The 25,111-nt window shown below is 56.2% G+C and overlaps 1 protein-coding gene across 2 annotated transcripts; it reads left to right on the top strand.

Annotated features, from left to right (window-relative positions):
* The first annotated feature begins 336 nt into the window (after nucleotides 1-336).
* On the top strand, nucleotides 337-23,204 carry LOC135297594 (cullin-9-like). Of its 2 annotated transcripts, XM_064415317.1 has the most exons (42): nucleotides 363-433; nucleotides 511-572; nucleotides 1,611-2,228; nucleotides 3,008-3,162; nucleotides 3,512-4,045; nucleotides 5,025-5,163; nucleotides 6,215-6,405; nucleotides 6,874-7,243; nucleotides 7,452-7,653; nucleotides 7,912-8,122; nucleotides 8,217-8,410; nucleotides 8,544-8,761; nucleotides 8,872-9,103; nucleotides 9,494-9,599; nucleotides 9,885-10,112; nucleotides 10,272-10,362; nucleotides 10,430-10,601; nucleotides 10,786-10,891; nucleotides 11,006-11,101; nucleotides 11,181-11,356; nucleotides 11,849-11,982; nucleotides 12,061-12,237; nucleotides 12,467-12,582; nucleotides 12,962-13,144; nucleotides 13,322-13,479; nucleotides 13,778-13,988; nucleotides 14,087-14,252; nucleotides 14,375-14,520; nucleotides 14,699-14,816; nucleotides 15,245-15,441; nucleotides 15,524-15,783; nucleotides 15,861-16,224; nucleotides 16,526-16,666; nucleotides 18,244-18,408; nucleotides 18,501-18,664; nucleotides 18,796-18,889; nucleotides 19,079-19,153; nucleotides 19,644-19,754; nucleotides 21,010-21,127; nucleotides 21,449-21,582; nucleotides 21,774-21,865; nucleotides 22,234-23,204. In XM_064415317.1, exons 3-42 carry the CDS (start codon nucleotides 1,625-1,627, stop codon nucleotides 22,427-22,429), a joined length of 7,545 nt encoding a protein of 2,514 aa, XP_064271387.1. In that variant the 5' UTR covers nucleotides 363-433; nucleotides 511-572; nucleotides 1,611-1,624; the 3' UTR covers nucleotides 22,430-23,204. The 2 variants fall into 2 exon arrangements, with proteins under 2 accessions (XP_064271388.1, XP_064271387.1); XM_064415318.1 differs by having other exon boundaries at nucleotides 337-572.
* Nucleotides 23,205-25,111: the final 1,907 nt, after the last annotated feature.

The following is a 25,111-nucleotide window of genomic DNA, read 5'->3' on the forward strand; positions in this document are numbered from 1 at the left end:
GGAGGCAGCGGGCAGGAGCTGAGGCTCAGGAGGTTCCACTGAACATGAGGAAGAACCTCCCTGTGCGGTGCCCGAGCACCGGGACAGATTGCCCAGAGGGGCTGTGGGGTCTCCCTCACTGGGGACAGTCAAGAACCATCTGGATGCAACCCTGTGTCAAGTGCTCTGGGATGACCTTGTTTGAGCAGGGAGGCTGGAGCAGATGACCCACGGCGGTCTCTTCCAACCTGACCCATCCTGGGATTCTGAGGGACGGCGGGGACACGGCGGAAGGCGCAGCTCCCGCCACTCCCGTGTCCCTCGCCGCCTCCCGTAGGGGGCGCGGAAGCTGCGCGCTGTTTCCGGCGGCTCCCGGTGGCGCCGGGGCCGCTCCGGGGCGCGGGCCGGGTCGGAGCGGCGCCTCCAGGGCCGCTTCCTTCCTCCGGCCTCGGCGGTGAGTCGGCTCCCTGTGGTGGGGCATCTAAGCACTGTGACAAAGCACGGGAGAACAAGTTGGTGTTTTTATTACAGAGGCTGCAAGAAGATTCCCGTCTGGCATGCTGCAGATTCCAAGGAAGGCAGCACAGTCGAAGGTAAGCGTGTGTGTCCTGGGAGTTCGGGCTGCTTCTCTCTGCACCTGGAAAATGATTTTAATGTGCCTGTCATAGTCTTTGATGGTTAATATCTTCTTTGGTTAAACACAGATTGTTTTTCTGGTATCTTGCTTCACTGCTTCTCTTGCCAGTGTGTGTGAGGGGCAGGAGCGTTTCCCAGTGCCACCTGGCTGAGCTCCTCCCTGCCAGCCTGCTCTGCAATCCTTTGGGAACTCGGTCCCTGGTTGTGTCTGCAGCTGGCTTGCTGGTTGCTGGCACTCGGTCTTGGGCACCAAATTATTTCCATGCTGCTTTTTGCATGGGTGAAAGCAGAGAAGCACTGTGTGTTCTGTGTGGTCCCAAGATGCACAACAGTCAGGTAACTGAGAGTAGAAAACTTTTAGTTCTGTGGAATTTGTCCTTTGATGAAACATTGTAAAGGCAAGGAATTCTGAGAAGAGGGCAAGGAGGAAACCCTGAGAGACTTTCGGGTAGTGAACCTTATCTGATGTGTGTGAACTAGATCTGAGAAACTGCTCATTATTTTCTTCAGGGCTGGTGATGTGAAGGTCCCTGTGCACGGTGAGAATACCGTGAGCTCTAGGTAAATTCACACTCTGAACAATTATAAATGGTAAATAGGAAGAGGGAGAAGTGCAAAAGCAGCAACTTGTGAGGGGCGTGTTGTGGACAGTGGTAGGGATGTGAACAGGACTAAAATCTCTCGTCATTATTTGCTGTCTTAGAACAGGGCCTATTTTGCCTTCATGTTCTGGGTTAGTTTCCTTATTGAAGAGAACCTCCTTCTATGTGTGCCAGTAACGCTTGGAACTGGTTTTGTTTATGACAAACCATCTTATTTTCTTGGAAGGGGAGTGTGAGCCTCTGCAGAGTGGGTTTTCCTTCAGAGCTTTATCCTGGCTGTAGGATCTCAGGATCAAAAGCTGTGCCACTTCTGCTGTCAGCGCTGGCTCACACTTTCCCCAGCGTGCAGCTCAGAAATAAAAGCTTGACCCTGCTTCCCCTCTGTCTCCGCAGACACACCTGCTGCCATGGTGAATGAGCAGCACCATGGCACCCTGCTTGTGCAGCTGGGGCCCACACTGCAGGCCCGCCCAGAGAAGCTGCTGCGGCAGCGGCGAGGCCGCGACGAGCGGCCGGAATACCTGGTGCGGTGGAGCGTCCTCGGCTCGGAAGAGAGAGCGGCGGGAGGCAGCAGCGCCTGCCCTGCCGAGAGCAGGGCCGAGAGCATCTCCCTGTGGATGTCTGCAGAAGAGGTGCGCGCCAGCTGCCCGGCGCTGCTGGGCCAGAGGAGGCCGGAGGGGCCGAGGCAGGAGAAGGCGGCCGGTCCCTGCTCCGCGGCCGTCCCGCGGGACGAAGCCGCGCTGGACGAAGCCTCGCTGCTGGAGATGAAGGCCGACGTCAGGAGCCTGGTGCGGCGAGCCGGGCGGCAGCTGGCCGAGGCCGGGACCCCCGCGTGCTCCGTCCTGGGCACGGTGCGCGTGCTGGGCGCCTACGCCGGCATCGGCTCCCTGGCGGGCGCCTTCAGGGAGGCGGGAGCCCTGGAGCTGCTGACGGCCATGCTGTGCCACCGGGAGGAGCGGATCCGCCGCGGTGCCGGCGAGATGCTGCGCGCTCTGGGCGCTCAGGACGCAGGTGGGGGCTGCTCCTGCTCGGTGCCACTCAGGGGTGCTGGGCACTGAGGGGTGCCAGGCCTTTGGGAGGGGTGCCTGGGAAGCAGCATGGCTCGGGGCTTCTTGGCAAAAGGGGAAAATCAGTCAGGATCTTCCAGACTTCCGTGGCTGCAGTTGTCTGGACTGCTCTTGGAGTTTGAAACTCTTTTCACTGCCAGGTTTCTGAGCTGGGATGCTGATTAACTCTTAGGAGGACTTAGGCCAAGGAGATTGGCAGAGTGTGGGGTGACTCTGCTCCAAGCTGTCAGTTGGAAAGTCTCTGGCCTATTCTTGGCAGGGAGCCTTTCCTCAGGCCCTGGATAGAGGCTGGTCCTCATTAAAGAGGAGCTGTCATGGCTTGGAATTGCCTGATGAGTTTTGGGTGCACCTGCAAGGTTGCTGGTTGTGGTGTATCCCACAGGAGATCTGGCTTTCCCTGTCCTAGTGCCCGAGTTCATGCAGCTCTGAAGTGGGGCAGATGAGGGGCTGATTCAGGTTAAAACTTGACTTCTCTTCTTCCCTGGGATCCTGTTCTGGAATCAGTTATTTGGGGCTGCTGCTTTGTGAGAATCTCTCAGGTTTAGGGGTAGAAAAAATACACCATGGAGCAAAATGTTGCCAGTCCAGAGGAAGGGACAGAAGGTGGATCAGGTGACACTGAGCAGCAAAGCTGTTCCTTCCCTGCAGCTCTGTGTGTCACAGGGAGGTGGGGTGAGGGTTGTCTTTCTGGGGCCTGAAGAGTTTTTGTTGTTGTTGTTGCAGGAATCTGGTGCCATGTGCTGCTGTCCCTGAGCCAGCAGGATGGCATTGAGCAGCACATGGACTTTGACAGCCGCTGCACCTTGCTGGAGCTGTTTGCTGAGATCACGTCCTCTGCAGAGCACTGCCTGTCCTTCGAGGGGATTCACCTCCCGCAGGTGGTGCCAGAGCCACAGCCCTGGGGCACGAGGGGCCAGCAGGGCTGGGAGTGGGGGGCCAGGGCTGGCCCGGGACAAGAGGGGGCTTGAAGGTGGGCAGGTGAGCAGGACTGGCTGTTGGCAGAGCTGGCTCAGGGCCTGGGCCTGGTGAGGGGCTGGCGGCGGTGCAGAGGCAGCTGCAGAGCCCGGCCTGCCAGCAGGGAGGGGAGGGTGGGCTGAGAGGTCTCTGCTGCTGCCAGCTGCTCCGGAGCTCTCCCGGGAGCCGGCCTGGGAATGAGCTGGTGGCTGAGAGAGAGCTGGGGGCTGGAGGTGCTGTGCAGGCTGAGTGTGAGAGCTGTGCTTGTTGCAGATCCCTGGGAAGCAGCTGTTTGTGCTGGTGAAGCGCTACCTGTGCGTGACTTCTCTGCTGGACAAGCTGAGCAGTGGTGTGGAGCAGGGAGAGGAGCAGCAGGGCTGTGCTGTGCCCAGCCCCGTCCCTGAGGAGAGGAGCCGTGTGAAGCAGGAGTTTGAGTTCAGCATGGCCATGGCAAACCTCATCTCGGAGCTGGTGCACGTGATGGGCTGGAGCCACAGGCACAAGGCAGAGCCGCTGTGCCAGCGGGCCCCGCGGCCTCGCCCTGCCCGCTCCATCTTCCAGCACAAGACCCCGGCCAGCGCTGCTGTCCAAAAGCCTGTGTTGCCTTCAAATCCTGATCCTCAGAAAAAGCAGGGCTGTACCTTCCTGACTGCATCAGACTTCGCAGACAGCAGTGACTACACGGAGTACTTGCGGGCAAACCTGGTGCGTGGCATGCGGGTGCGCCTGCTGGAGGACTGTGGTGACATTAGAGCTGGGGAGGAAGGCGAGTTTCTCCAGAGCACGAATAACATGCACACAGTACAGGTAGGTCATGGGGAGACTTCTTCTGGCTGGAATGGCAGAGGGGAGTGACCGGGGTGACTGCTGGATTCCTAATGATGCCTTTCTGTGCAGGAAGTTGAACAATAGCCGTGGCTTATTGTGTATCACTGTCTGCATCTGTCCTAGCAAAACACTCACCTTTCAGAGCTGGGTGGTTGCATTGCATGGAAGGCTAGTCTGCTTTTGTATGGGTTGTGCCACTAAGATTTCTTAGCCTCTAAAACAGGCCTTACTAAAAAAGCCTGTCCCCATCTTTCTTACAAGCCCCTCTAAGTATTGAAAGGCCACTGTAAGGTTTCCTTGGAGCCTTCTTTTCCCCAGGCTGAAAAACCCAAACTCTCTCAGCGCTTCCTCATAGCAGAGGTGTTCCATCCATCTTACTGTTTTTGTGGCCTTCCTCTTTACCTGCTCCAACAGGTCCATGTACTGGTCTTCAGAGTTGGATGCAGTTCTCCAGGTGGGGTCTCACCAGAGCAGGGCAGAGGGGCAGAATTACCTCTCTTCACCTGCTGGCCACACTGCTTCTGATGCAGCCCAGGATATGGTTAGCTCTTGAGTGCACATTGCCAGGTCATGCCCAGATTTTCATCCACCAGTTCTGCATACTTTATATACAGCTCTTCGAGGTAGTGTTGGTTATGCCCTTTGTCTGCTTTTCCCAAGGCACCTGCAGCTTGGCACTTTTGGAGCAGGTGTGATTAACTGGATGCACTCATGCCTCTGCTGCTGAGATTTGTAGTAGTTGTTGGCAAAGTTAGTGTTTTTTTAAAAATAAAGATCCAGGTGTAACCAAGGCAAGAAGTTAGTAAAGATGGTATGCTTCAAAACTGGACAATGTGAGTGCTGAAATCTGTACAAAAATTGTGTGGTCTTCTACTTCTTTGGGAAATGGGAGGACAAATGTAGCAAGAGGATAGAAGAAGTGAGCAGATGTGAATGTCTGGATTTGTTTCACCCCCAGGTTTTACGGCAGTCAACGGGTCGGACCTACTGGGTGCGTTGGCACATTCTGGAGATTATTGGCTTTGGGGACCAGTGGGAAGATCCTGCTGCTCAGGAAGAGGAATACAGTGTGAGAAAGAGCTTCAGCCAAGGCACAGGTGAGATTGTGATGCGTGTGCATATCATCTCTTCCTTTCTGATTATCCTGTGGGATAGGAGTGGTGAGCTTTTACGTGGCCAAACACACAGCAAGTAGCAGGCTGGGTTCAGAAAGCACTGTTAGTTTGTGTGACCATGTAAAGCTAGTTAAGGAATTGTATGGCTTGTGATTTAATGGAGTATTTTTGAACCCTAGACTTCTGTCAAGATGTATAATGAAAGTAATGATATAAAGAGCATAAAATTTGATTTAAACTGCAACTGTCAAAATTTTGTGTTTGAATTAACTGACCAAACTGCCAAAACATGAATTTCTCTGAGAAATTCTTAGAATTTCCCCGAGAAAATCTTAGAATTTCTCTGAGATGAAGCTGTTTGGGGGCACTCAAGTCCCCTTAAGTAAGTGATAAGGATTTTTAAAAGCATGAACATAGCAACAATTTGTTTAACTTCATACTGTTGAGCTTTTAACAAGTTGTTAAAGTATTAAAGAACTGTTTTTGTAAGACATCTGCAGCATCTCCTAGAACATTTAACATTGCCCTTGTACTGGGAGAAAATGAAAAGCAGAATCCAGACTTCAAGTACCCCTTTCATGTTCAGCATATGACATGATTCTAGCTAGGGAGACCTATTAAAGTAACTCTTTTATCACAGCTGTGGCCTTCTAGAATATCTTTTGTGTAGAGTGGTGTGGATTTACTGGCTGCAAGAGAGAATGTTGATGAGATCAGCAACTAATTGCACACTTTGAAACTATTCTTATTGCCAGTTGAAAAGATGGTTTCTTAAATGGCTTCTACCTCTTGTATTTAAAGCCTTGACTTCATGTCAGTGTGCAGTGTCTAAGTTAAAAGAAATTTAGTTAGATTTCTCCTTTTCATGGTCATTTTGATTTTGGGAGAAGCAGGAGCTCTGTTTTACTTCTGTGTGTAACTCTTTCCAGGCAAGATATCCCACTTAGAATATGAATTGGAATGTGGGGTGTGCAGCAGAGGATGGGGGAGCTGGCAGAGCTGACAGTGCCCTTCCTTGCTCTGCTCCCTGCAGTTCCACAGCCATTCCTGTGCCAGCCCTTGGGGGGGCTGTACTCCCTGCCTTACCTGGGGCAGCGGCTGCCCAGGGCTGCAGACACACTGAGCCGTGCCGAGTGGTGGGAGCTGCTCTTCTTTGTGAGGAAGCTGGAAGCACAGGAGCAGAAAGAGATCACCTGTCTCATCCAGGAGCACCAGGGAGAGCAGGTAGGGGCCAGTGCCTGCAGCAGGGAAATGGGAGGGAGGAGCAAAGGGAACATTAGGGAGGAGATGGCAGGTGTGAGCTGTGCAGGGACAGCCTGAACGGGGCAGAAATGGGAGGGTGAGTGGGGATGGCAAAAGCTCGGAGAGCTCGGCCCAGCAGAGCAGTGAGTGTTGATGAGAGCAAAGGCAGTGTGCCCAGACTGGAAGAGTGACTGTCCAGCAAGGTTTGGGCAGGCGTGGCAAGGCCGTGGGGTCATTCTGCCAGTTGCAGTTGGGTGGTGAGCACGGGTGGGAGGTGTGGGCTGGTGGGAGTTGGGCCGGGGACAGGCAGGGGAGGGTGGCAGTGGGGAGTGGCCCTGGGCACCTCTGGCAGTGCAGCCTTTCTGTCCGTGGTGGCAGTGGCCACCACAAGGGCCATGGGGTGCATGTGGAGCCCGAGATTAACTTGTCCCCTGGGTGTGGCTGTCGGAGGTGGATGAAGAAGCCCTGGTGCAGCTGTCGGTGCCTGCGGAGCTGGCCCAGAAGGTGCTGCAGGTCCTGGAGAAGCGGTGCCAGGGCAGCTCTCTGCGTGACCTGCGTGGCTCCCGTGTCTACGCCAGACACTTCCTGGGGAGGGGGGCAGAGCAGGATGGTGGAGGGAGCACCCCAGAGTCCTCGGAGGGTGACAGGAGCACAGACCCTGAAGGCACGATGGCCAAGGCAGCGGAGGGAGACCTTTCTGCAGCCCCAGGGCCGCCCCAAGGCCGCGGTGTGGCAGTGAAGTCGGATTCCCAGCTGTTCAGCGAGCTCTTGGAGAGGGAAGGGCTGTTCCTGCCAGAGGTGACGGAGGAGCAGAGCCAAGGTAATGTCCTGCCACACGCTGGGCACAGGCACGGTGCTGGCAGCGGCACTGCTGCCTCCACAGGGAAGGCTCTGGGCAGGGCACGGGGCCATGCAGGCAGGGCTGCCTGAAGTGGGGGTGCCTGTGGGCGCTGGGTCTGTGGCTGTGTGGCACCCTGGAGCTGCTGGAGGTGTCACTGATGCCCTGACGCCTCCGTCCCTCCGGCCAGCGCTGGGCAGCTGCGAGGGGCTGAGCGAGAGCGGCTCGCTGGCCAAGGTTGCAGCTGTGGTGGAGGTGATCCAGAGCAGCAGCTCGGCGGTGGGGCTGCGCTTAGCTGGGCTCAAGCACATCCTGAAGATGCTGCAGGAGGAGCCCAGGTCGGAGCAGCAAGTCGGCACAGCCCAGGGCGGGCTGGGCATCGGGAGCGCTGGGTGAGTGCTGGGGTGCTGCACACCCCTCCTGCTGCCTGGGGAGGGCCCTGTGGGCAGGCTGGGGGACGGTGCTGGGCTGGAAGAGCGGGAGGTGGCAGCGGGAGCGTGAAGGGTGGCGTGTGCGAGAGGAAAGGTGGATTTTGTGTCCCTTTGTCCCAGGCAGGCTCATTGGCAGGGCTGTCCCAGCTGCAGCGCGGGCAGGAAGGAGGTGGCTGTCGGGGCCCAAGGAGCTGTGCTGAGGTGTCCTGTCGCACGCAGGGAGAAGCTGGTGCAGGTGTCAGTGGAGCTGCTGAGCACGGAGGTGTCGGAGAAGGCGCTGGTGGCGGTGACGCTGCGGCTGCTGGCCGTGCTGCTGGCCCCGAGCTACGAGTGGCGCGTGCCCTTTGCCACGGAGGGCGGCGTGCGGGCCGTGCTGGGCTGCATGCAGCAGCACGGCTGCTCGGCCCTGGTGCAGCAGGCCGGGCTGGCGGTGAGTGCCGGGCCGGGCCGGGCCGGGCGGGGAGCGCGGGCTGCCCCGGCGGGGTGGAGGGGCCACTGCCCTGCACGCTGCTCTCTCCTCGCAGGCCCTGAAGGTGCTGGTGGGAGCTGCGGACGCTGAGCCGGGAGGCGCCGGCGGGAAGAGCTTGCCCTGGAACCACGGCGACGCGCAGATGATGCGGGAGATCTTTGCCAGCATCGGCTCTGCCTCCAGCAAGGGCTGTGCCAGCCTGCTGAGTAGCATCCCTGCTGCCCTGAGCACCATGCAGAGGGTCCCAGGGTAGGGGCAGAGCGTGGAGAGCGGCTGAGGCTGGGGGGAATGTGCAGGGGGAAGGACGGGCAGGGCGGGCAGGGTGGGTGCAGGGGAGGCTCTGTGCCTGGCAGAGGAGAGTGGCACGGCTGTGTCCCTGCAGGGGCTCCTCAGGGGTGCAGAACGGGCTGCTGGTGGTGAACATGCTGATGGACGGGCACCAGGGCCTGGCGGAGCAGCTGGCCAGCTGCGGTCTGCTGGCGGTGCTGCAGAGCTGCTGGAGGGCCGGGCAGAGCAGCGGCTGCCCCCAGGCAGTGCTGGCCCTCAGCGCCATCAATCGGCTGGCAGAGCACGGGCTGCCCCTGGGCCCGGAGGCAGCAGGTACCGTGCTGCCCACCCTGCCCGTGCCACAGGCAGGGCTGCCCGGCCCGACAGGGCAGAGCACCCCGAGGGGAGTGCCTGGGCTGGGCTCACTGTCCTTGTCACGGCAGGCACAGAGCTCCTGCTGGACCCCAAGGGCGTGCAGATGCTGCTGGGTGGCCTGGACGACGGCGTGCTGTCCAAGGAGGTGGTGGTGGCCCTGGAGCGGCAGCTCTGCAGCCAAGGCCCTGCTCCCTCTGGCCAGGTGGCCCAGCTGCTGCAGGACCACAGCTGCTTCAGGCTGCTGCTGCGCAGCTTGGAGCTGCTGGGGACAGAGAAGGCCGTGAGCCTGAGCATCCTCAGGTGGGTGCAGGGTGACTGGGGGGGTCTGGGACCCCCTCATGAGGTGTGTGAGTGCTGGGAGTCACACTGGGGAGACCTGGTGCATGTTTGTGGGTCCTGGTGGGGTGTTCTTCACTGGAGGCAGGCTCACCCCAGCACGTAGGCAGGTGCCAGTTGGTGTGTCCTGGGGCACAGGGCCACGTGGGGCCACAGCAGCTGTGCCTGGTGCTGGTGGGGACATGCAGAGGCAGCAGAGGACATGCCTGGGTGCTGGTGGGGTGTGCTAGGGGCCAGGGCAGCCTTGGTTCCCAGTCCCTGAGAGGTGCCTTCCAGGTGGGGCAGGGAAGCAGGGCTGCCTGCAGCACTGCTGTCCCTGTGGCCTGGCCTGAGCAGGCCCCCTGTGTCACCCAGGATCCTGAACAAGTTCCTGGACAATTACCAGGAGGATGTGCTGCCCTGGCATGAGTGTGTGGAGCCCTGCGTGTCCTTTCTGATCACCCACAGCAGCAGCTGGGAGGTGAGGGGGCCCCAGGATCATGGCAGGCAGGGTGGCTGTGCTGGCCAGGCAAGCAGGGCCCTGCTGGTGGCAGCCTGGCCTCGTGTCCGAGGCACTGGGAGGTGGGGAGTGGCTGTCCTGGCCGTGTCCGTGTCCCGGTGGCCACGTGCCCAGTCTGGCTGTGCCTGGCCAGGCTCTGGTGGGTGCTGGTGGGATTGGGATGAGGGGAATGGAGCTGCAGCTCTGGCTGTGGGGGCCCCAGGAGTTGCCAGCAGTGCCCGTCTGCTCACGGCTGCGTCTCAGTAGGTGCTGCAGGAGGTCGTTGGCTTCCTGCACCGCCTGGGCAGTGCCAGCAAGGACTGTGTAGTGGTGATGTGCCACGTGGGCACCCACGAGGCTCTGTCCAAAGCCCTGGAAAAGCACAGCACGGTCCCGTCGCTGGCGCCGGCCCTGCTGCAGCTGGTGGCAGAGTGTGAGAAGTACGCCAGCCTCTACAAGAAGCTGACGAGCAGCATCTTGGCTGGCTGCATCCAGGTGGGCTGGGAGGCACGGCTGCCTGGGGATTTGGGTCTGGGGAATCAGGCTGTCCCTGCTGCTGAGGGACGCCTTGTGCTCCCTGCCTGGCACAGCCCCGCGGGGGCTGAGGGGAGGAGGGCCTGGGGCTCCTGGTAAGAGCCTTGCCCCATGCCACAGCTGGTCCTGGGCCAGATTGAGGAGCACCGCTGGAGCCACCAGCCCATCAGCATCCCCTTCTTTGATGTCTTCCTGCACAACCTGTGCCAAGGTGAGTGCAGGCAGGGGGTGCTGACCCCAGTCTTGGTGGCTGGAAGCTCCATGAGCTCTGCCCACAGGCTCCAGCATGGAGGTGAAGGAGGACAAGTGCTGGGAGAAGGTGCAGGTCTCTTCCAACTCGCACCAGGCCAGCAAGCTCACGGACAGGAACCCCAGGACCTACTGGGAGTCGAACGGCAGCACCGGCTCCCACTTCATCACTGTGCACATGCAGTGTGGAGTGGTGATCAGGTGGGGCTGGGCCGCAGGGCTGTGTGTGGAGGAGAGGGCTTTGGGCATGTGTGCCAGCCCTGCCACAGTGTCCCCTGTCCTGGGGACAGCAGGAGGAGGCCGGCAGGGCGTGGTGGCCTCAGGGCTGGGGCAGGGAGGCGGGGATGGCTGGGCAGCGGGCAGCCCCGTGTTTGCTGTGCTGCAGGGAGCTGAGCATGCTGGTGGCCAGCGAGGACTCCAGCTATATGCCATCGAGGGTGGTGGTGCTGGGCGGGGACAGCCCTGCCAGCATCAGGACGGAGCTCAACGCGGTGAGTCCCCGTGGGAGTGGGGAGGTGCCCTTGGGGAGGGGTGAATGGCAGGAGCTGCTCTGTGGGAGCCTCCTTGTGCTGCTGTCACGCTGAGGGCTCGGTGCCTCCCTGCAGGTGACCATCCTGCCCTCGGACAGCAGAGTGATCCTGCTGGAGAACATGAGCCGCTTCTGGCCCGTCATCCAGATCCGGGTGAAGCGGTGCCAGCAGGTGGGGGAGCAGGGGCTGGGCCTGGCAGCGTGGGGCGCTGGGGCCCAGCCGAGGAACCGAGGGTCCCTGTGTCCCGTAGGGTGGCATTGACACACGTGTGCGTGGCATCGAGGTGCTGGGTCCCAAGCCCACCTTCTGGCCCATCTTCAGGGAGCAGCTGTGCCGGCGGACGTTCCTCTCCTGCACCGCTCGGGCTCACGCCTGGAGCCAGGAGATCTGCCGAGACCGGGGGCGGCTGCTGCAGCTCTTTGCCAGGTGAGCGGTGTCCTGGCTGTGCCATGGCATCCCTGGTGTCCCAGGGCCCGGGGGGGACATGGCTGGCAACCTGTGAGGGGACTGCAGGGCTGGGAAAGGAGCATTTGGCTGTGCCACCTGGATGGGAGGGGCCCTTGCTTTGTCCTGGCCACCAGTGGTCCTTCCTGGCCGGGGCCACCTTGGGGTCATCTGGGTTTCAGCTGGGCCAACCCCCCGGAGCAGGATGCTGGTCCCCCCAGGGGCTGGCATGTCCAGGATCTCGTGGCCACATGCACTGCACAGCCCCCATTTGGCAGGAGCTGTGAGGGCCCCAAGGGCCATTGGGGGGCAGGCCCTGGGGACAGCAAAGGGCTCTCCCTGGCTGCTGGGGCCAGTGGGGCCAGGGAGCCATTGTGCCTTGGCAAAGGACAGAGCAGGGAGCCACCACTGCGCTCTGCTTTGCCATGGGAGTTCCCCAGCCCTTGGCACCGAGAGCTGCCCCGTCCCTTGCAGACTGAACCGGGCGCTGCAGCACGAGCAGGGCTTTGCCAACCGCTTCCTTCCCGACGACGAGGCAGCTCGGGCTCTGGGCAGGACGTTCTGGGAGGCCCTGGTGAACCCCTTGGTGCAGAGCATCACCAGCCCAGGTACCTGCGCTCTCCGGGAGCCAGCCGGGCCGTGCCCCAGGCAGAGGCACCTGGCTGAGAGCCTGGTTGGCCTCGCAGACCCCGATGGTGTCAGTCCCCTGGCCTGGCTGCTGGGTGAGTACCTGGAGAGCGTGGAGCTGCCCCGCCGTGCCTCGGGACGCGGGGCTGCCTTTGGATCCTGCGTGCGGCGCCTGACCCAGCTCCTGGTGCACGTGGAGCCCGGCGGCCCCGAGCCAGAGGAGAGCAGAGCAGCTGGTGAGCCAGGGGCTGCCCTGCCCTGGGGCTGCTCCGGAGTGCCAGGCTGTGCCATGGGGCTCCTCTGGGGAGCATCCTATGGCACAGAGGCTCCTGAGCCTGGGAAGGCTTGTGGCCATGCCCCAGCAGTGGCCAGGCCTCCCCAGCAGCCCCTCATCCCTGCTGTGGCAGGTCAGTGTGCGGGGCCTGCCCACGGAGCCACGCTGAGCCTGAGGGTCACCCTTGGCAGGTGGGAAGCAGGGGAGGAACAAGGAGGTGCCGGCCAGGACTGCAAAGGTGGTGGTGGAGAAGTCGAGAGGCCTGTGGGGAATCTCGCAGTGCTGGCGTGGTGTGGTGCAGCAGCAGGTAGAGCTTGGAGGGCTGACTGGGAGGGGTGTGGGAGCTTCCCTGTGTGGCTGGAGCAGGGAATGGGGTCTGGCAGTGTCCTGGGAGCATGAGGAAGGCACAGGGCTGTACCTGGCCTCCACAGAGCCTGGAGCGATGTGGGGACAGCCCTGCTGTGCTTGGCACCCTGGCATGGCTCGAGTGTGAGCCAGGCCAGAGCCAGGCCCGGTGTCGGGCTGTTATTTCCTGCTGGGCTGCTGCTGTGTCTCCCAGTGCCCCCACAGCCCCTGGGCAGCAGCAGGGCCCCGAGTGGCGGGAGCAGGCAGCTGGTGTTGGCAGGGCAGGCTGGGGATGTCCGAGGGCACATCCTGCTGGGCTCAGCCCTGCGCCGCTCCCGCAGGTGCAGCGGTTCCTGGAGGCGGCGGGGCAGGCGCCGGACCTTGCGGAGCGCTACTGCCGGCTGTACCGGCGGCTGCGCGGGGCCACGGAGGAGCTCTTCGGGCAGCAGGCCGCCTTCGTGCTGGCCCTGGGCCAGGGCTTTGCAGGGGCTTTGCTGCAGCTCTCCTTCCTGACTGCCCTGCACGTGAGTGGAGGCAGCGCGGCCCCGGTGCCGTGGCCGGGCAGGGGCTGGGGAGCTGCCCTGGCCCGCGGCACTGGGACAGGCTCTGGGTGGGTGGTGTCCTGTTCCCCCCTGAGCCACAGAGCCCAGCGCTGTGGGCAGCCGGTGAGTCCTGTCTGCAGCCTGCCCTGTCCCTTGCAGGTGAGCGAGCAGTTTGCCCGCTACCTTGACGTGCAGATCCAGGAGCTGCGCAGGGCTGCGGGCAGCACGGGGCCTCTGGAGCGGCTGCAGCAGTTCCTGGAGCCCTTTGTTGTCTTCAGTGGCCTGGAGTTTGCCCACACCTTTGAACACTTCTACAGGTGAGGCTGCTGTGTCTCCCCAGAAGCAGGGGCCTGCTGCAGCGTGGCCTGCTGTGCTGGGAGAGCTTGGCCTGCTGTGGCAGTGCTGCCCCTGCTTTGCTTTTACGGCATCATGGGGTGTGGAGGGCCCATGGGAGCTGCCAGTGTTTGGAATCACATTCCCTGCTGGGGACAGGGAGGGGACACATGTGTGCTGCCAGGCCCGTGTGCCATGGGGCTCGGACCTGTGGCTGTCTCCTGGTGGGTGGCTGATGGCCACAGGGCTCAGGCCCAGCCCTGACTGGAGCTGCCATGGCAGGCACTACCTGGGGGACCGGCTCCTGACACAAGGGCCATCTTGGCTGGAAGGAGGCATCGTGGAGCAGATCGGGCTGTGCTTCCCCAGCCGCTTTCCCCAAGATATGCTGAGCAACTTGGCCGAGTCGGAGGAGCTCCAGCGGCAGTTCTGCCTCTTCCAGCTGCAGGAGCAGGACAAGCGGCTGCTGGAGCTGGACACGGGCCCGGACGAGGTGAGAGGGGTGGGGGCGTGGGGAGGCCGGAGGCTGCCGGTTTTCCTGGCGGGATCCCGGAGCCTGACTTGAGCTGCCCTCGTGGCCCTCGTGCCCAGGTGCTGGGACCAGCTGCAGTGGCAGACGTGCCAGAGGTGAAGGTGCTGGCCCTGTCCCCACGCTGCTGGCCCGTTTCCCCGCTCTGTTACATGGATAACCCTGGGAGGTTTTTCCCGGCAGTGCTGAGCTCCCCACTGGATGAGTTTGCTGACTTCTGCCGGCAGAGTGAGTGCTGTGCCCGGGGGTGTGCCCAGACCCTGGAGGGCAGCCCAGGCAGAAGGGGTGGTGGGCTGGGAGTGCCTGGCAGGGCTGGTCCCCGTCCCTGTCCCTGACATTGTCCCCGGCAGGCCAGAGCCAGCTGGGCTGGGAGTGCACGAAGCCCCGTCGGCTGCAGTGGACGTGGCTGGGCCACGCCGAGCTGCAGTTTGGAGACTGCATCCTGCACGTGTCCACGCTGCAGATGTACATCCTGCTGTGCTTCAACAGCGCCCAGGTAGGGGCTGGAGCCACGGTGGGGCCAGGGAGGCGGTGGAGGCTGGGGCGTGGCAGGGCCGTGTCCCCCCTTCCCTTCTGGTGGGGTCTGCAGCGGTGTTTGGGGCACAGGACCCTGTTCTTAGGCAGGGCCTGTGGCCCGTGACTCTTGGGCATTGCCCTCCCACCCCGTGCTGCAGGAGGTGGCTGTGGAGGCCCTGCTGCAGGCTACGGGGCTCCCTGCTGACCTGGTGCACCACGCGCTGACCCCACTGACCCACGGCCAGGGCGTGCTGGTGGGGAGCTGCACTCCAGGGGGTGAGTGCAGGGCTGGGGCACCCAGGGCAGGGGCTGAACCCCGAGGGGGTGCTGAGCTTAGGGTGCAGGAGCTGGTAGGGCTGGTGAGGGGCTGGGTCCACGTGTTGGTGCTTGGGGCACAGGTGTGTCTGTCAGGGTGGGGCCTGAGGCCAGTGCAGGGCTGGGGGTGGTGTGTGGGGTGGGCTCGGGGCCGTGCAGGGGGCCTGGGTCAGTGTGGGTGGGTCTGGGTCCCTGTGTGGGCTTGGGCCAGGGCCAGGGCCCGTGTGTGTGGCTGTGGCTTGGGGCCACATGTGGGGGCCAGGGCTGGGGTGGCAGCGGTGCAGGCAGCCGCAGGAGGCCCGGCCTGGGTCCCCAGCCACACGTGTGTCCTGGGGCTCCTTCAGGGCCCAGCTCCAGCTTGGCTGAGCCTGGCTTGGGGCTGGCTGCAGGTGCACTGCGGCTGAACCAGGCCGTCCTGGCCCAGAGCTGCGGCCGCCAGCTGAGGCTGCTGCCCCAGCAGCGCTACCTGCGGACAGAGAGGGCCGAGGTGAGCGCCCTGGAGAGGAAGAGGAACGTCCTGTGCTGCCTCATCAGCCGCGTCCTCAAGGTGGAGAAGCAGCTGCACATCGACAACCTGGTGTTCAGGGTACGGGGGTGCAGGGCCACAGGGGGCACAGGGGCTGCGTGGGGGCTGCAGCCACTGCACTGGGGCTCCCTTGCTGCCCTAGGTGATCGATGCCTGTCAGAAGGGCCAGCTGGGCCCAGGGGTGCGGTTCCTGAGCTTCTGCTGCCACAGCGTGGACGTGCTGTCCTGCATCCTGCACCTGCTGAACCAGGGCTATCTGCGCCGCCAGGAGGGGAGGCCTCATGTCCTGGAATACATCTCTGCTGAATCTACAACACCTCTTGGTGGCCAAGCACAGATGACTTTCCAGTGCAGGCCAGCCCAGGCGTCTCTGGAGGAGGACAGCAGAGACAGCCTGCACTGGTAAGGGTGCATGTCACCAGGCGTGGAAGGGTGTGCATCTCCACCCTGTGTGAACATGGCACGTTTCTCCATGTCAGGCGGAATCCTGGCACAGACAGCGTGGAAGAATATCTCATGGCAATGCTGCAGGTGCCAATGGGGCACACGCTCAGTCCAGAGGAGGCAAAGCTGCTCATGAACCAGACAGTACAGCAGGTCCAGGATACTCTGAGCATACCAGATGATGTTGCTCGGCACCTCCTCATGCACTGTAGGTGGAATGTGGATTTCCTGATCCAGTGCTATGTGGAGAACCGTGAGGCCCTGCTCATCTCCTCAGGGCTGCAAGTGCAGGATGTCCAGCCTCCCCCAAGTCCTGGAACCCACTGCCCAGTCTGTGTGAACCAGCTGTGCCCCACTGAGAAGCCACCAACCCTTTGCTGCATGCACTACTGTTGCAAGGTGAAGGTCCTGGGGCCTTTGGTTCCTGCTACTTGACAGGGAATTGCTGCTGTCTACTTGGAGCAGCTCTTCTTTGTCTGAAGGTGTTATCAGGGGATTTTTCAGAGCTTATGCATTCTTTTTTCTCAGCTCACTTTTTTTGTAGTGATCCTTCACTCCCTGGTTTGTGCATTCCCACTTTTGTGCTTCAGGGTACTTACCTGTGGTCTGTGGGGTTTTGTGCACCCTCTGCTGGGTGGGGAGGGCTTCCAGGGTCCCACAGCCCTGCTTAGGTCTGATCTCTGCTCTTGTGCCCTGCCAGCCCTGTTGGAGGGAGTATCTCACGACTCGCATTGAGCAGAACATGGCTGTCAACTGCACCTGTCCAATATCCGAGTGCCGTGCTCAGCCCACCACAGCCTTCATCTACTCCATCGTGTCCTCCGAGGAGATCATAGCCAAGGTGAAGCAGGAGGGGTGGCTGCTGCCTGTCCAAGCTCTGTCACGTTTTGGTCAGCACTGTCAGATAATTTTGTTGCTGCTTTTCCCCTTCCTGTTACCAAGACTGGCAGTGTGATAATGGTGGCCAGCCAGATTTTCTCTGTTTTCTCTGATTATGGTCAATACCAGCTGTTCAGGAAAGCATAACGTCAACAAAAGAACACAATGGTGTTTCCTCTAAATATGTCTCTAGCAAGCAACATTTTAGGGACATCATTAGTTCAGGACTAGATGAGAGCCATGGTAGCAGCTCATGACAAGTATCCTCTATAGGTGTGCTGGAAGCAATTAAATAATAATAGTAGTAACAATAACAACAATAATAATAATATCAAGGCCAAATGAAAACACAAGCAATTTCATTTTACTGCTGCATCAGTGACCCCTCTGTCCTTTCTCTTCCATTGTTCTCTGGCTTTGAGCAGTTCAGGTTTTTGTGAAGATGGCAGGAATTACCACATCAGACTTAATTTTCACTCTGAGTCTGTGTGAATCTACAGACTTATCTGAACCAGGCTTTCTGAGCTCTGCTTGCCTTGCTGCTTTGTCATCGGGCTACAGCAGTAGATGCTTGTTCTAAAGGAGAAGCTACTTTTTCTGTTCTTTTAGTTTTTAGGGCTGAATGCCTTCCCCACCTAATGGCAGAGCTGTAGCTGTCACATGACAGACTCTTTTTGTTAACTGCTGGGCAGAACAGTCTCTTTTCCACTGCTCTGTTGTTTGACAGTTGTATCTTTTGGCTTGTTTTTTATAGAAAGTGTTTGGAGAATTAATGCATATATCTGGACAGTCAGTCCTTACTGCCTTTGCAAATCCCATCGTCACACCTGTCTGAAAGCAGGATTTAGTAGCCTGCTGCTGTGACTGTTTTATAAAAAGAAATAATTATTGCAGGTTGACATAAATAGCAGCTAATTTTAACAAGTTGCTCTGATGCTCTCACTGAAATGTTATGTTTTCCTTTTGATCAGTAAGTGGTGTGGCTGGAGTGTTAATGTCTGATGCAGAGTCACACATACAGTCATAAAATATTTTGGGTTGCAGTAATCTGTGGAGGTCTCTGGTCCAATCCTGAGCTCAAAATAACTAGATTATTGTATGAAGATCTAATGCTGGAATTATATTTAAATATAATAAAACTGTTTGTTTGGGTTGGGATTTTTTTTTCCAATAGTGAGGGTAGTGAGACATGGTACCAGTTTGGGCAGAGAGGTTTGTAGTCTCTGTGCATTAGTGTATTCAAAATCCAACTGGACACAGTCCTGAGCAATCCTGCTTTAAGCTGGAGAGGTTGAACTAGGTTTTATTTCCAGAAAAGCCTTCCAACCTCAGCAATTCTATGAAATGCAACAGCTTCCAGATATGGCATGGTGAGAATAGAAAAATGAACACAAAAGGAATGGAAGGGCAAACTGATTGAGTGCTGTTTTATTGTGAGCAGTTTGGTGGGATGCATAGCCCAGAGCACCAGACACTGCTTTTAAGGCCTAACCATGGAGCTTCTCAGGTTTAAATCTCTTTCCTGGCTTCCCATTACAGTATGAAAAAGCCCTCCTCAGATGCTATGTTGAGTGTTGCTCCAACCTGACATGGTGCACCAACCCTCAGGGCTGTGATCAGATCCTCCTTAAGGATGGACTTGGTTATGGAGCAGCCTGTTCCAAGTGCTCCTGGATATCCTGCTTCAACTGCAACTTCCCAGAGGTGAGGCTGAGCTGGACCACAGCTGTACTGTCTTAGGTTTGGCACACACCCTTCTGCTTTTGTGTGGTTGACTGTCTTTCTCTATCTCTCAGGCCCATTATCCTGCCAGCTGCAGCCACATGTCTCGGTGGGTGGATGATGATGGATACTATGAGGGAATGACAAGTGAAGCCCAAAGCAAACACCTGGCTAAGCTCATTTCAAAGCACTGCCCAAACTGCCAGGCTCAGATAGAGAAAAATGAGGGGTGCCTGCAGTGAGTATACAATTTTGTTTGTTACTGTGGTTGTGACTGGGTGGCACAGTCCCTGACTGTGGTGTAGGGGAGCACTGTCAGGAACTGTCTGCAAGTGGCTGTCAGGACTGATTGCCATTGTCCTTCTGCAGTATGACATGTGCAAAGTGCAATCATGGCTTCTGCTGGCGCTGCCTCAAGCCCTGGAGGCCGAATCACAAGGATTATTACAACTGCTCTGCTATGGTGAGTGGTTTGCTGTATCTCCTTGGTTCATGCTTGTGTTCAGAGACACCTGTAACCTCTCAAAGATGGTAAGGATCTCCACTTGGGCCCTTTACTCTGGACTTTGTGAATTTGCCAGTAATACTGGCATTTCCAGGGAGCCTGGTACTCAAGGGAAATTGCTACAAGTTCCTGTACCTTTCCTTTCAGGTGAGTAAAGCAGCTTGGCAGGAGAAGCGTTTCCAGGATTACAATGAGAGATGCACCTTTCATCACCATGCAAGGGTAAGGCCTCCTCCATCCTTTGCAGATGCTGACTGCTGCTCAGCCCTGGTGAGCAGGGCACTTTCTGTTGTGTCAGTGCCTTCTCTGCTTGGAAACAGGCTTCACATCCAGGCTGGGATCACTGGATTATCATTTTGCCCTGGCTCTGACATTAAGGAGCAGTCCTTGGCTGCTTTCTTTCTTTCAGTCTGTTGTGGAAACTGAGCACCTGACTTGTGGTGTTGAGGGGCTCAGAGTGGTGCAGGAGTTGCAAGCAATGATGACTGAAGGCTGAGCTGTGCTCAGAGCTGAGGTGCTGTAAAAGGTTGAAGTGATGGCACAGCAGAAATGTCATAGTTGGATGCATTAAATGCTCTTCTGCTGCCTGCATCCTCTGGGATGGCACTTCAGAATGCTTACCAATTATTTGTGTGGAAGGTGCTGTTTTTTCAATCTTGTGGAGCTTGACAGTGACATTGACTTTTTGCTCCCCCTCCTTTGGTTTTTGCAGGAGTTTGCTGTAAGTCTGAGGAACAGCATTTCTTCCATCAGAGAGAAGCCAAAAATTAGGAACTTGACCTTTGTTCTTGATGCCTGCAAAGTACTAGAACAGGCACGGAAGGTAAGGCTGGATAATGTAGTCTTGTTGAGGTTTAGACTTAATTCTGCTGGTGTGAGGAGACGCCAACCTTGTTCTTCTCCAAAAAAGAGGAGACAGAGAAAGCTTGAGGGGAGGAGTAGCATCAGGACAGGAGAAGAGCTCATGTCTGCCCTTCCTTGCTTTGAGTCTGAGTTGAGCTCTGTTTGCAGTGTTCCTGACAGTAAGGTCATAGGATTTGGAACTCAGCTCAAGTTGACACCATGGAATCAACACAAAGTCAATATTTAGGGTTTTCATCCACTGGGTTTGGTCCATTCCTATTAGAAATGCCCCAGTGAAGGTACTTTGAAAGCTCTCCTGATGCTGTGTTGCAGTCAGGAAGTTCCTCTTGATACTCGTGTTAGGATTTTCTTTTCTTAACTTCATTTCATGAACTATGGACATTTTGGAAGCAGTGAGTTACCCACTGCATGTCCTCATAGCCACATTAAAAAGGATTTGTGGTGCAGCCACTGTGTGTGTGCAGTAAGCCTGTGACACCTTAGATCTGCAATGCCTGCTCTGTCCTGAAACATTGGCAGGTGGGAATTTTCTTTGCAGTGCTGGCTTTGTATATACACCTTGGTTTTGCAGGCAGGCTTGATTTTGAGAGAGGCATGTGGGACAAGGATGCCTGACCCTATTTTGTCTTCTCAATGTGGTAACCTCTGAGTTTTCTGGGGTACATATCACTGCTGCTTGTTGCTGCTGCTGCTACTGAGTTTTCTGGCTCATTTATTTAAATGGAAACAGTGATCTCATTCCCTGCTGGGTGCCTATATGGCTTCAGGGGTCATTAATTCATAACTGCAGTTTGCCACTTGTTGAAATGCCTTTGTTGTGGGCTCTTGGTGCTGTACAGCACCATGCCTGCTCTTCTTTGGGCTCCATTCTCTTTGTTCACTGCCACTTTTGTGTTGATGGGTTTGACTCTTTGCCTGCTGGTTGGTCACACTTGTTATGCATTTACTGTCTGTGTTCTTGTGATGGTTTGCAGGTGGGAAAAATCAGTTATTTTAGACTTCTATATAAAATAATAGCACATTCATTTCCAATCCTGCCAGTAGCTGGAGTTAGCCTGGCACTGCTGTCACTTGTCATAATGGGTCACTGGGCTATGGCCACAGGCCAGAGGCCACTGATAATAATGAGGTCTGGAGGGGATTGATGCTGCTCCCTTCTTGCCCACTCTGAAGCTGAAAGAGGGTGCTTAACAAAATTATCTGTACTTTTCCAGGTGCTGGCCTACTGCTGTGTGTACAGCTACTATAACCAGGACACTGAGAGCATGGATGTTGTGGAACAGCAGACTGAGAGCCTGGAGCTGCTCACTAATTCTCTGCAGATCCTTCTGGGTAAGTCCTGCAGCCTCCTTGAAGTTGTGACTGGCATTTCTAGCTGTAGTCAAAGAGCAGCAGCTCGGTAGTGGGGTATATATACCAACATCCAGCTGGCCTCACTTCTCCCAGTCCAGTCCTTGCCTTCTTGATGTCATTTCTGAGGAGTTTGGCTGCCAGTGGAGATTGATGCAGTAATGAGCAACACATTCTGTTCTGAAAGAGGGATTTGCACAGGAGATCTAAGCAGCTATGGCTGGCTTAATAACCAGAGCCAAGGACTTGGTCTCTACTCAAGAGTGTGGGATGCAGCATGACTTTGTTGGCCTTGAATTGCAGAGGAAACCCTGCTGCAGTACCAGGACCTGGCCACTTCTCTTCAGCTCCTGAAAGCAGTGCACTTCCACACGGGTTTGGAGTTGGTGCGGCAGATCAAGGAGCGTCTCTTTGCAATTCTCTGGCACTCCACACAGGTGAAGGCCACGTGGCTGTTTGTGGCTTGTCTTGCTCTGGTCTAATTTGACTGTGGGCAAACTAAAGGGCTTGATCAGCTGAGGGGATGGACTCAGGGTTGTGTGTGTGCAGGGTAGGGGTTTGTAGCACAAAATACACCCCGAATTACATAGTGTTTCTGTCTCTTTTGGCTGTTCTTTCCTGCTAACAGGATTTCCATGTTGGGCTCCAGACTTCAGGAGATGCTGCTCAGAGAAAGTTGAAACTTGCAAATGTGCCTGCTTCAGCCCTTGCATGTACAGGGTGAGTTTTCTTCGTGGGGTAACAGGGGAAGGTGAGCAGAGTTTTCTCAGGTGCTCACTGACGTACAAAAGAGTGAATGACAAACACTGATTACTTGCATCCTGTTTTGTGGTTTTGTGGTTTCCCTCTGAGGTAGCAATTTAAGTGACATAGTGGTGTAGGGAAACAAGCAAAACCTCTGCTTTTATGCAGCTATGATCAAGAAAGCTCCGTCACTGGCAGACTCAGTTATGGAAGTTGCTCTCCCTGGACTCCCTTGAGTGTCTTTGGCTGGGGAGGCTGAGGCAATGACAGGAGGGTGTTGAGGGGCTGGGTCCCAGCTGATGCTCACAGCAGAGGCTCTGATTTTATGCTCTCCTTCTCAACAGGCAAAAGCGCATCCTCCTGTGTGACTCCCCCAACACAGATGAAGGTGGCAAGGAGGTTGAAGATGAGGAGTATGATCCACAGTGGCAGGAAGACTATGATGATGATGATGATGACCTTGATGAAGACAACCTTATGATTGATAATGATTCAGATTGTGATTCTTATTTTGATGATAACGATAGCTATCGTAGCTAACACTGCAAGTGTTGTCACCTAGCCTTGCCACCTTGGACCTCTGCCTCTACTTTTTGTCAACCAGTTTGTGTTACTGTTTTTCCTCAAAGGCAGGGAGGAGCTCTCAGATGGAACAAAATATTTCCTCTGGGAGGTTTCTTGCTCAGTGACTCTTGAATGTGCAGGAACGTGCTCTGGGCAGCTGGTCTGTGTTACTGTGGCCACCTCTCTCAGAAAGACATCTCCTTGCCTTTTTCCCTTGTCTCCAGTTCTGCCTGTAGGTATTTAATTGAGTTAGAAAGCCCACCTGCAGAATAAGGACCATTTGCCACCTGTTAAATGGCTGCTCCTTGTCCTTGGTGTGCTGTCCCCAAGGGCTGGGTACAGGGGGTGGCACATGTCCCAGTACAGCACTGTCTAGCAATGGCCATGTCTAGAAATGCTGTAAAAAGATGCATTTACACTCAAAGCTTCCCAGCTGGAGCTGGTGGGATTCTCTCCAGCCACAGATGGATGTGGTTCAGTTCCTCTAGTTGAGAGGAGCTGCATTTTTGCCCTTTGTTGGAGTTTCCTTCTCTGTTATGAAGCAGGAAGGGCTACTATGAGTGACACAAGTTTGCAGGATTGTTTAAGTTTATAAATATATGCACACACATATATTTTATATACATATATATATATATATAGGCAGAGGTTGTTCAGATAATACTGTATCTTTGCAAAAAAAAAAAAAAAAAACCTGAGGAACAAGGGTTGAAAAACAGTTCTGTTTAAAAAAATAAACAGTTTTCTTCTAGCACAAGCCTTCTTGTTGTCTGTGGGGAACAGGGGACCATGAGGGAAGACTGATTTTTCCACTTCCCTGCAGCTGGTAGCTCCTAGTCCTGCAGAGTCTGTCACAGTGGAAATCCCAACCCTGCTCCCCATATGTGGCAATGGGGTCCCTGTGACACCTCTCTGGGCCCTGTCCTCGGGGGCACTTGGGGGAGAGATGTGGTGGGGGTGCCCTGACAGCCTTGTCTTCCCCAGTGTGACCAGTCCTTGCAGGAGCAACCTGAATTTCCCAGGTTTTTGGGGAGCAGAACACCCTAGATGCCTAAGCTGCTTATGTGGAGGAGACTCATGCCTGCAGTTCCTCCTTCACTGTCTCCTGGATGTCTGCTTAAAACCCAGTCAGGATTGTGAACCTCTGCTCTCATGGAGTGTTTGTACTGAACATCATGATCAAACCTTGCTCTCCTCTCTGTGGGAGGTTTCTGCCCTCCCTGAGCCCATAGGACACCTGTGTTAGGACAAACAGGACAGTTTGTACTGTGGCAGCCAAACTGCCTACCTGACACTGGGCAAGGAGTCAAGGACAACAAGAAGGGCTTCTTCAGTTGTCATTCCTGTACCACATGCTCTGGTATTGGTTTCTCTGGGTCTGGGTTGAAGGCACTGGAGACAGTAGTTCATGTTTGGACTCAGATATTTATTATTTCTTATCAGTAAAACAGTCTCACAACCATGAATTTTGCAGCTTTTCATTAGCAAGGCACAAAATGGCTAACTATCTCTTGTTGCAAGGTCTTTTAAGATTAAACCATCCAATTAAGAAGGACACCTAGATTATTTTCCCTGGAAGCCCACAATGCAGACTTTTCTGTCCAATTACAAAATGCCACCCAAACCCATGAAGAAGGAAGAAGAAGGTAAAGAAGAACAACCTGCCTCCACCCTAAAACCTGCATCTTGCTTCGTATTTATTTCTATATTCTAAAATCCCAAACTCTATCCCTGTGATATTACACACTTCTAACCAACTACACACCTGTAATCCCAGTACTATCAATCAATTTTGGAAGCCTTCTTCACAGCCTCAGGTCAAATGCAGGGTTCTCTTGTGGGTCTATGCCATTAAGCACAGCAAGTTTAAAATTCTCAGCATCCAGGATTCCAACACTCTGGGACCACCCTCCTTGAGCAGGGAGGTTGGACCAGGTGACCTACAACAGCACTCCTGTGATTCTGTACCACAGGGGGTGAACCTGAGAGCACTGAAGGTGCTGGCAGATGCCACAAGGCCACTTTTCATCATCCTTAAAAGGTCACATCAATGAAGGGGATGCTCCCAGTGACTGGGAAAAGGCAGATAATATATCCATTGTCAAGAAGGACAACCCAGGAAACCAGGCCAGTCAGCCTCACCTCAGCCCTTGGGAAAGAAATGGAAATGCAAATTGACTGCACCAAGCTGCCAACTCCTCTACTAAAACTACAAAATTGATAGTTCATTGAGAAGGTATAGAGAATTAATTCAGCAAGTTGTGGATTGCTCCAGGAGGAGGGGAAACCCAAATTTCATCAATCTGGAACAAAAAAAGTAACATTCCAGAGGCAGTGTGTGGTGAGACCCTAGTCTCTGAATGGAAGGCTTTGTCTCCAAATACCATCCTTTGGAGATGTAGTGACTGCAGGAAGGATGAATTTTTGCACTGTACTAGATTGCCATGTCAGGAACATAAGTGAAAGAAGCAGTAATATACAGTGTTATATAACAATTAACATAATACAATTTAATTGACTGCCCATTATCACTGAAAATCAAACCCCCTGAGGCACACACCAAACTCACCCATCTTCCCATATTACCAGCTTTGGAAAGGACAAAATTAGTAACAACTGGAATGCATTAACATTTCCCTCCATCCATTGGAGGCATTC

Source organism: Passer domesticus, chromosome 3, assembly GCF_036417665.1.
Source record: "Passer domesticus isolate bPasDom1 chromosome 3, bPasDom1.hap1, whole genome shotgun sequence".
In the NCBI taxonomy this organism is placed as follows: Eukaryota; Metazoa; Chordata; class Aves; order Passeriformes; family Passeridae; genus Passer; species Passer domesticus.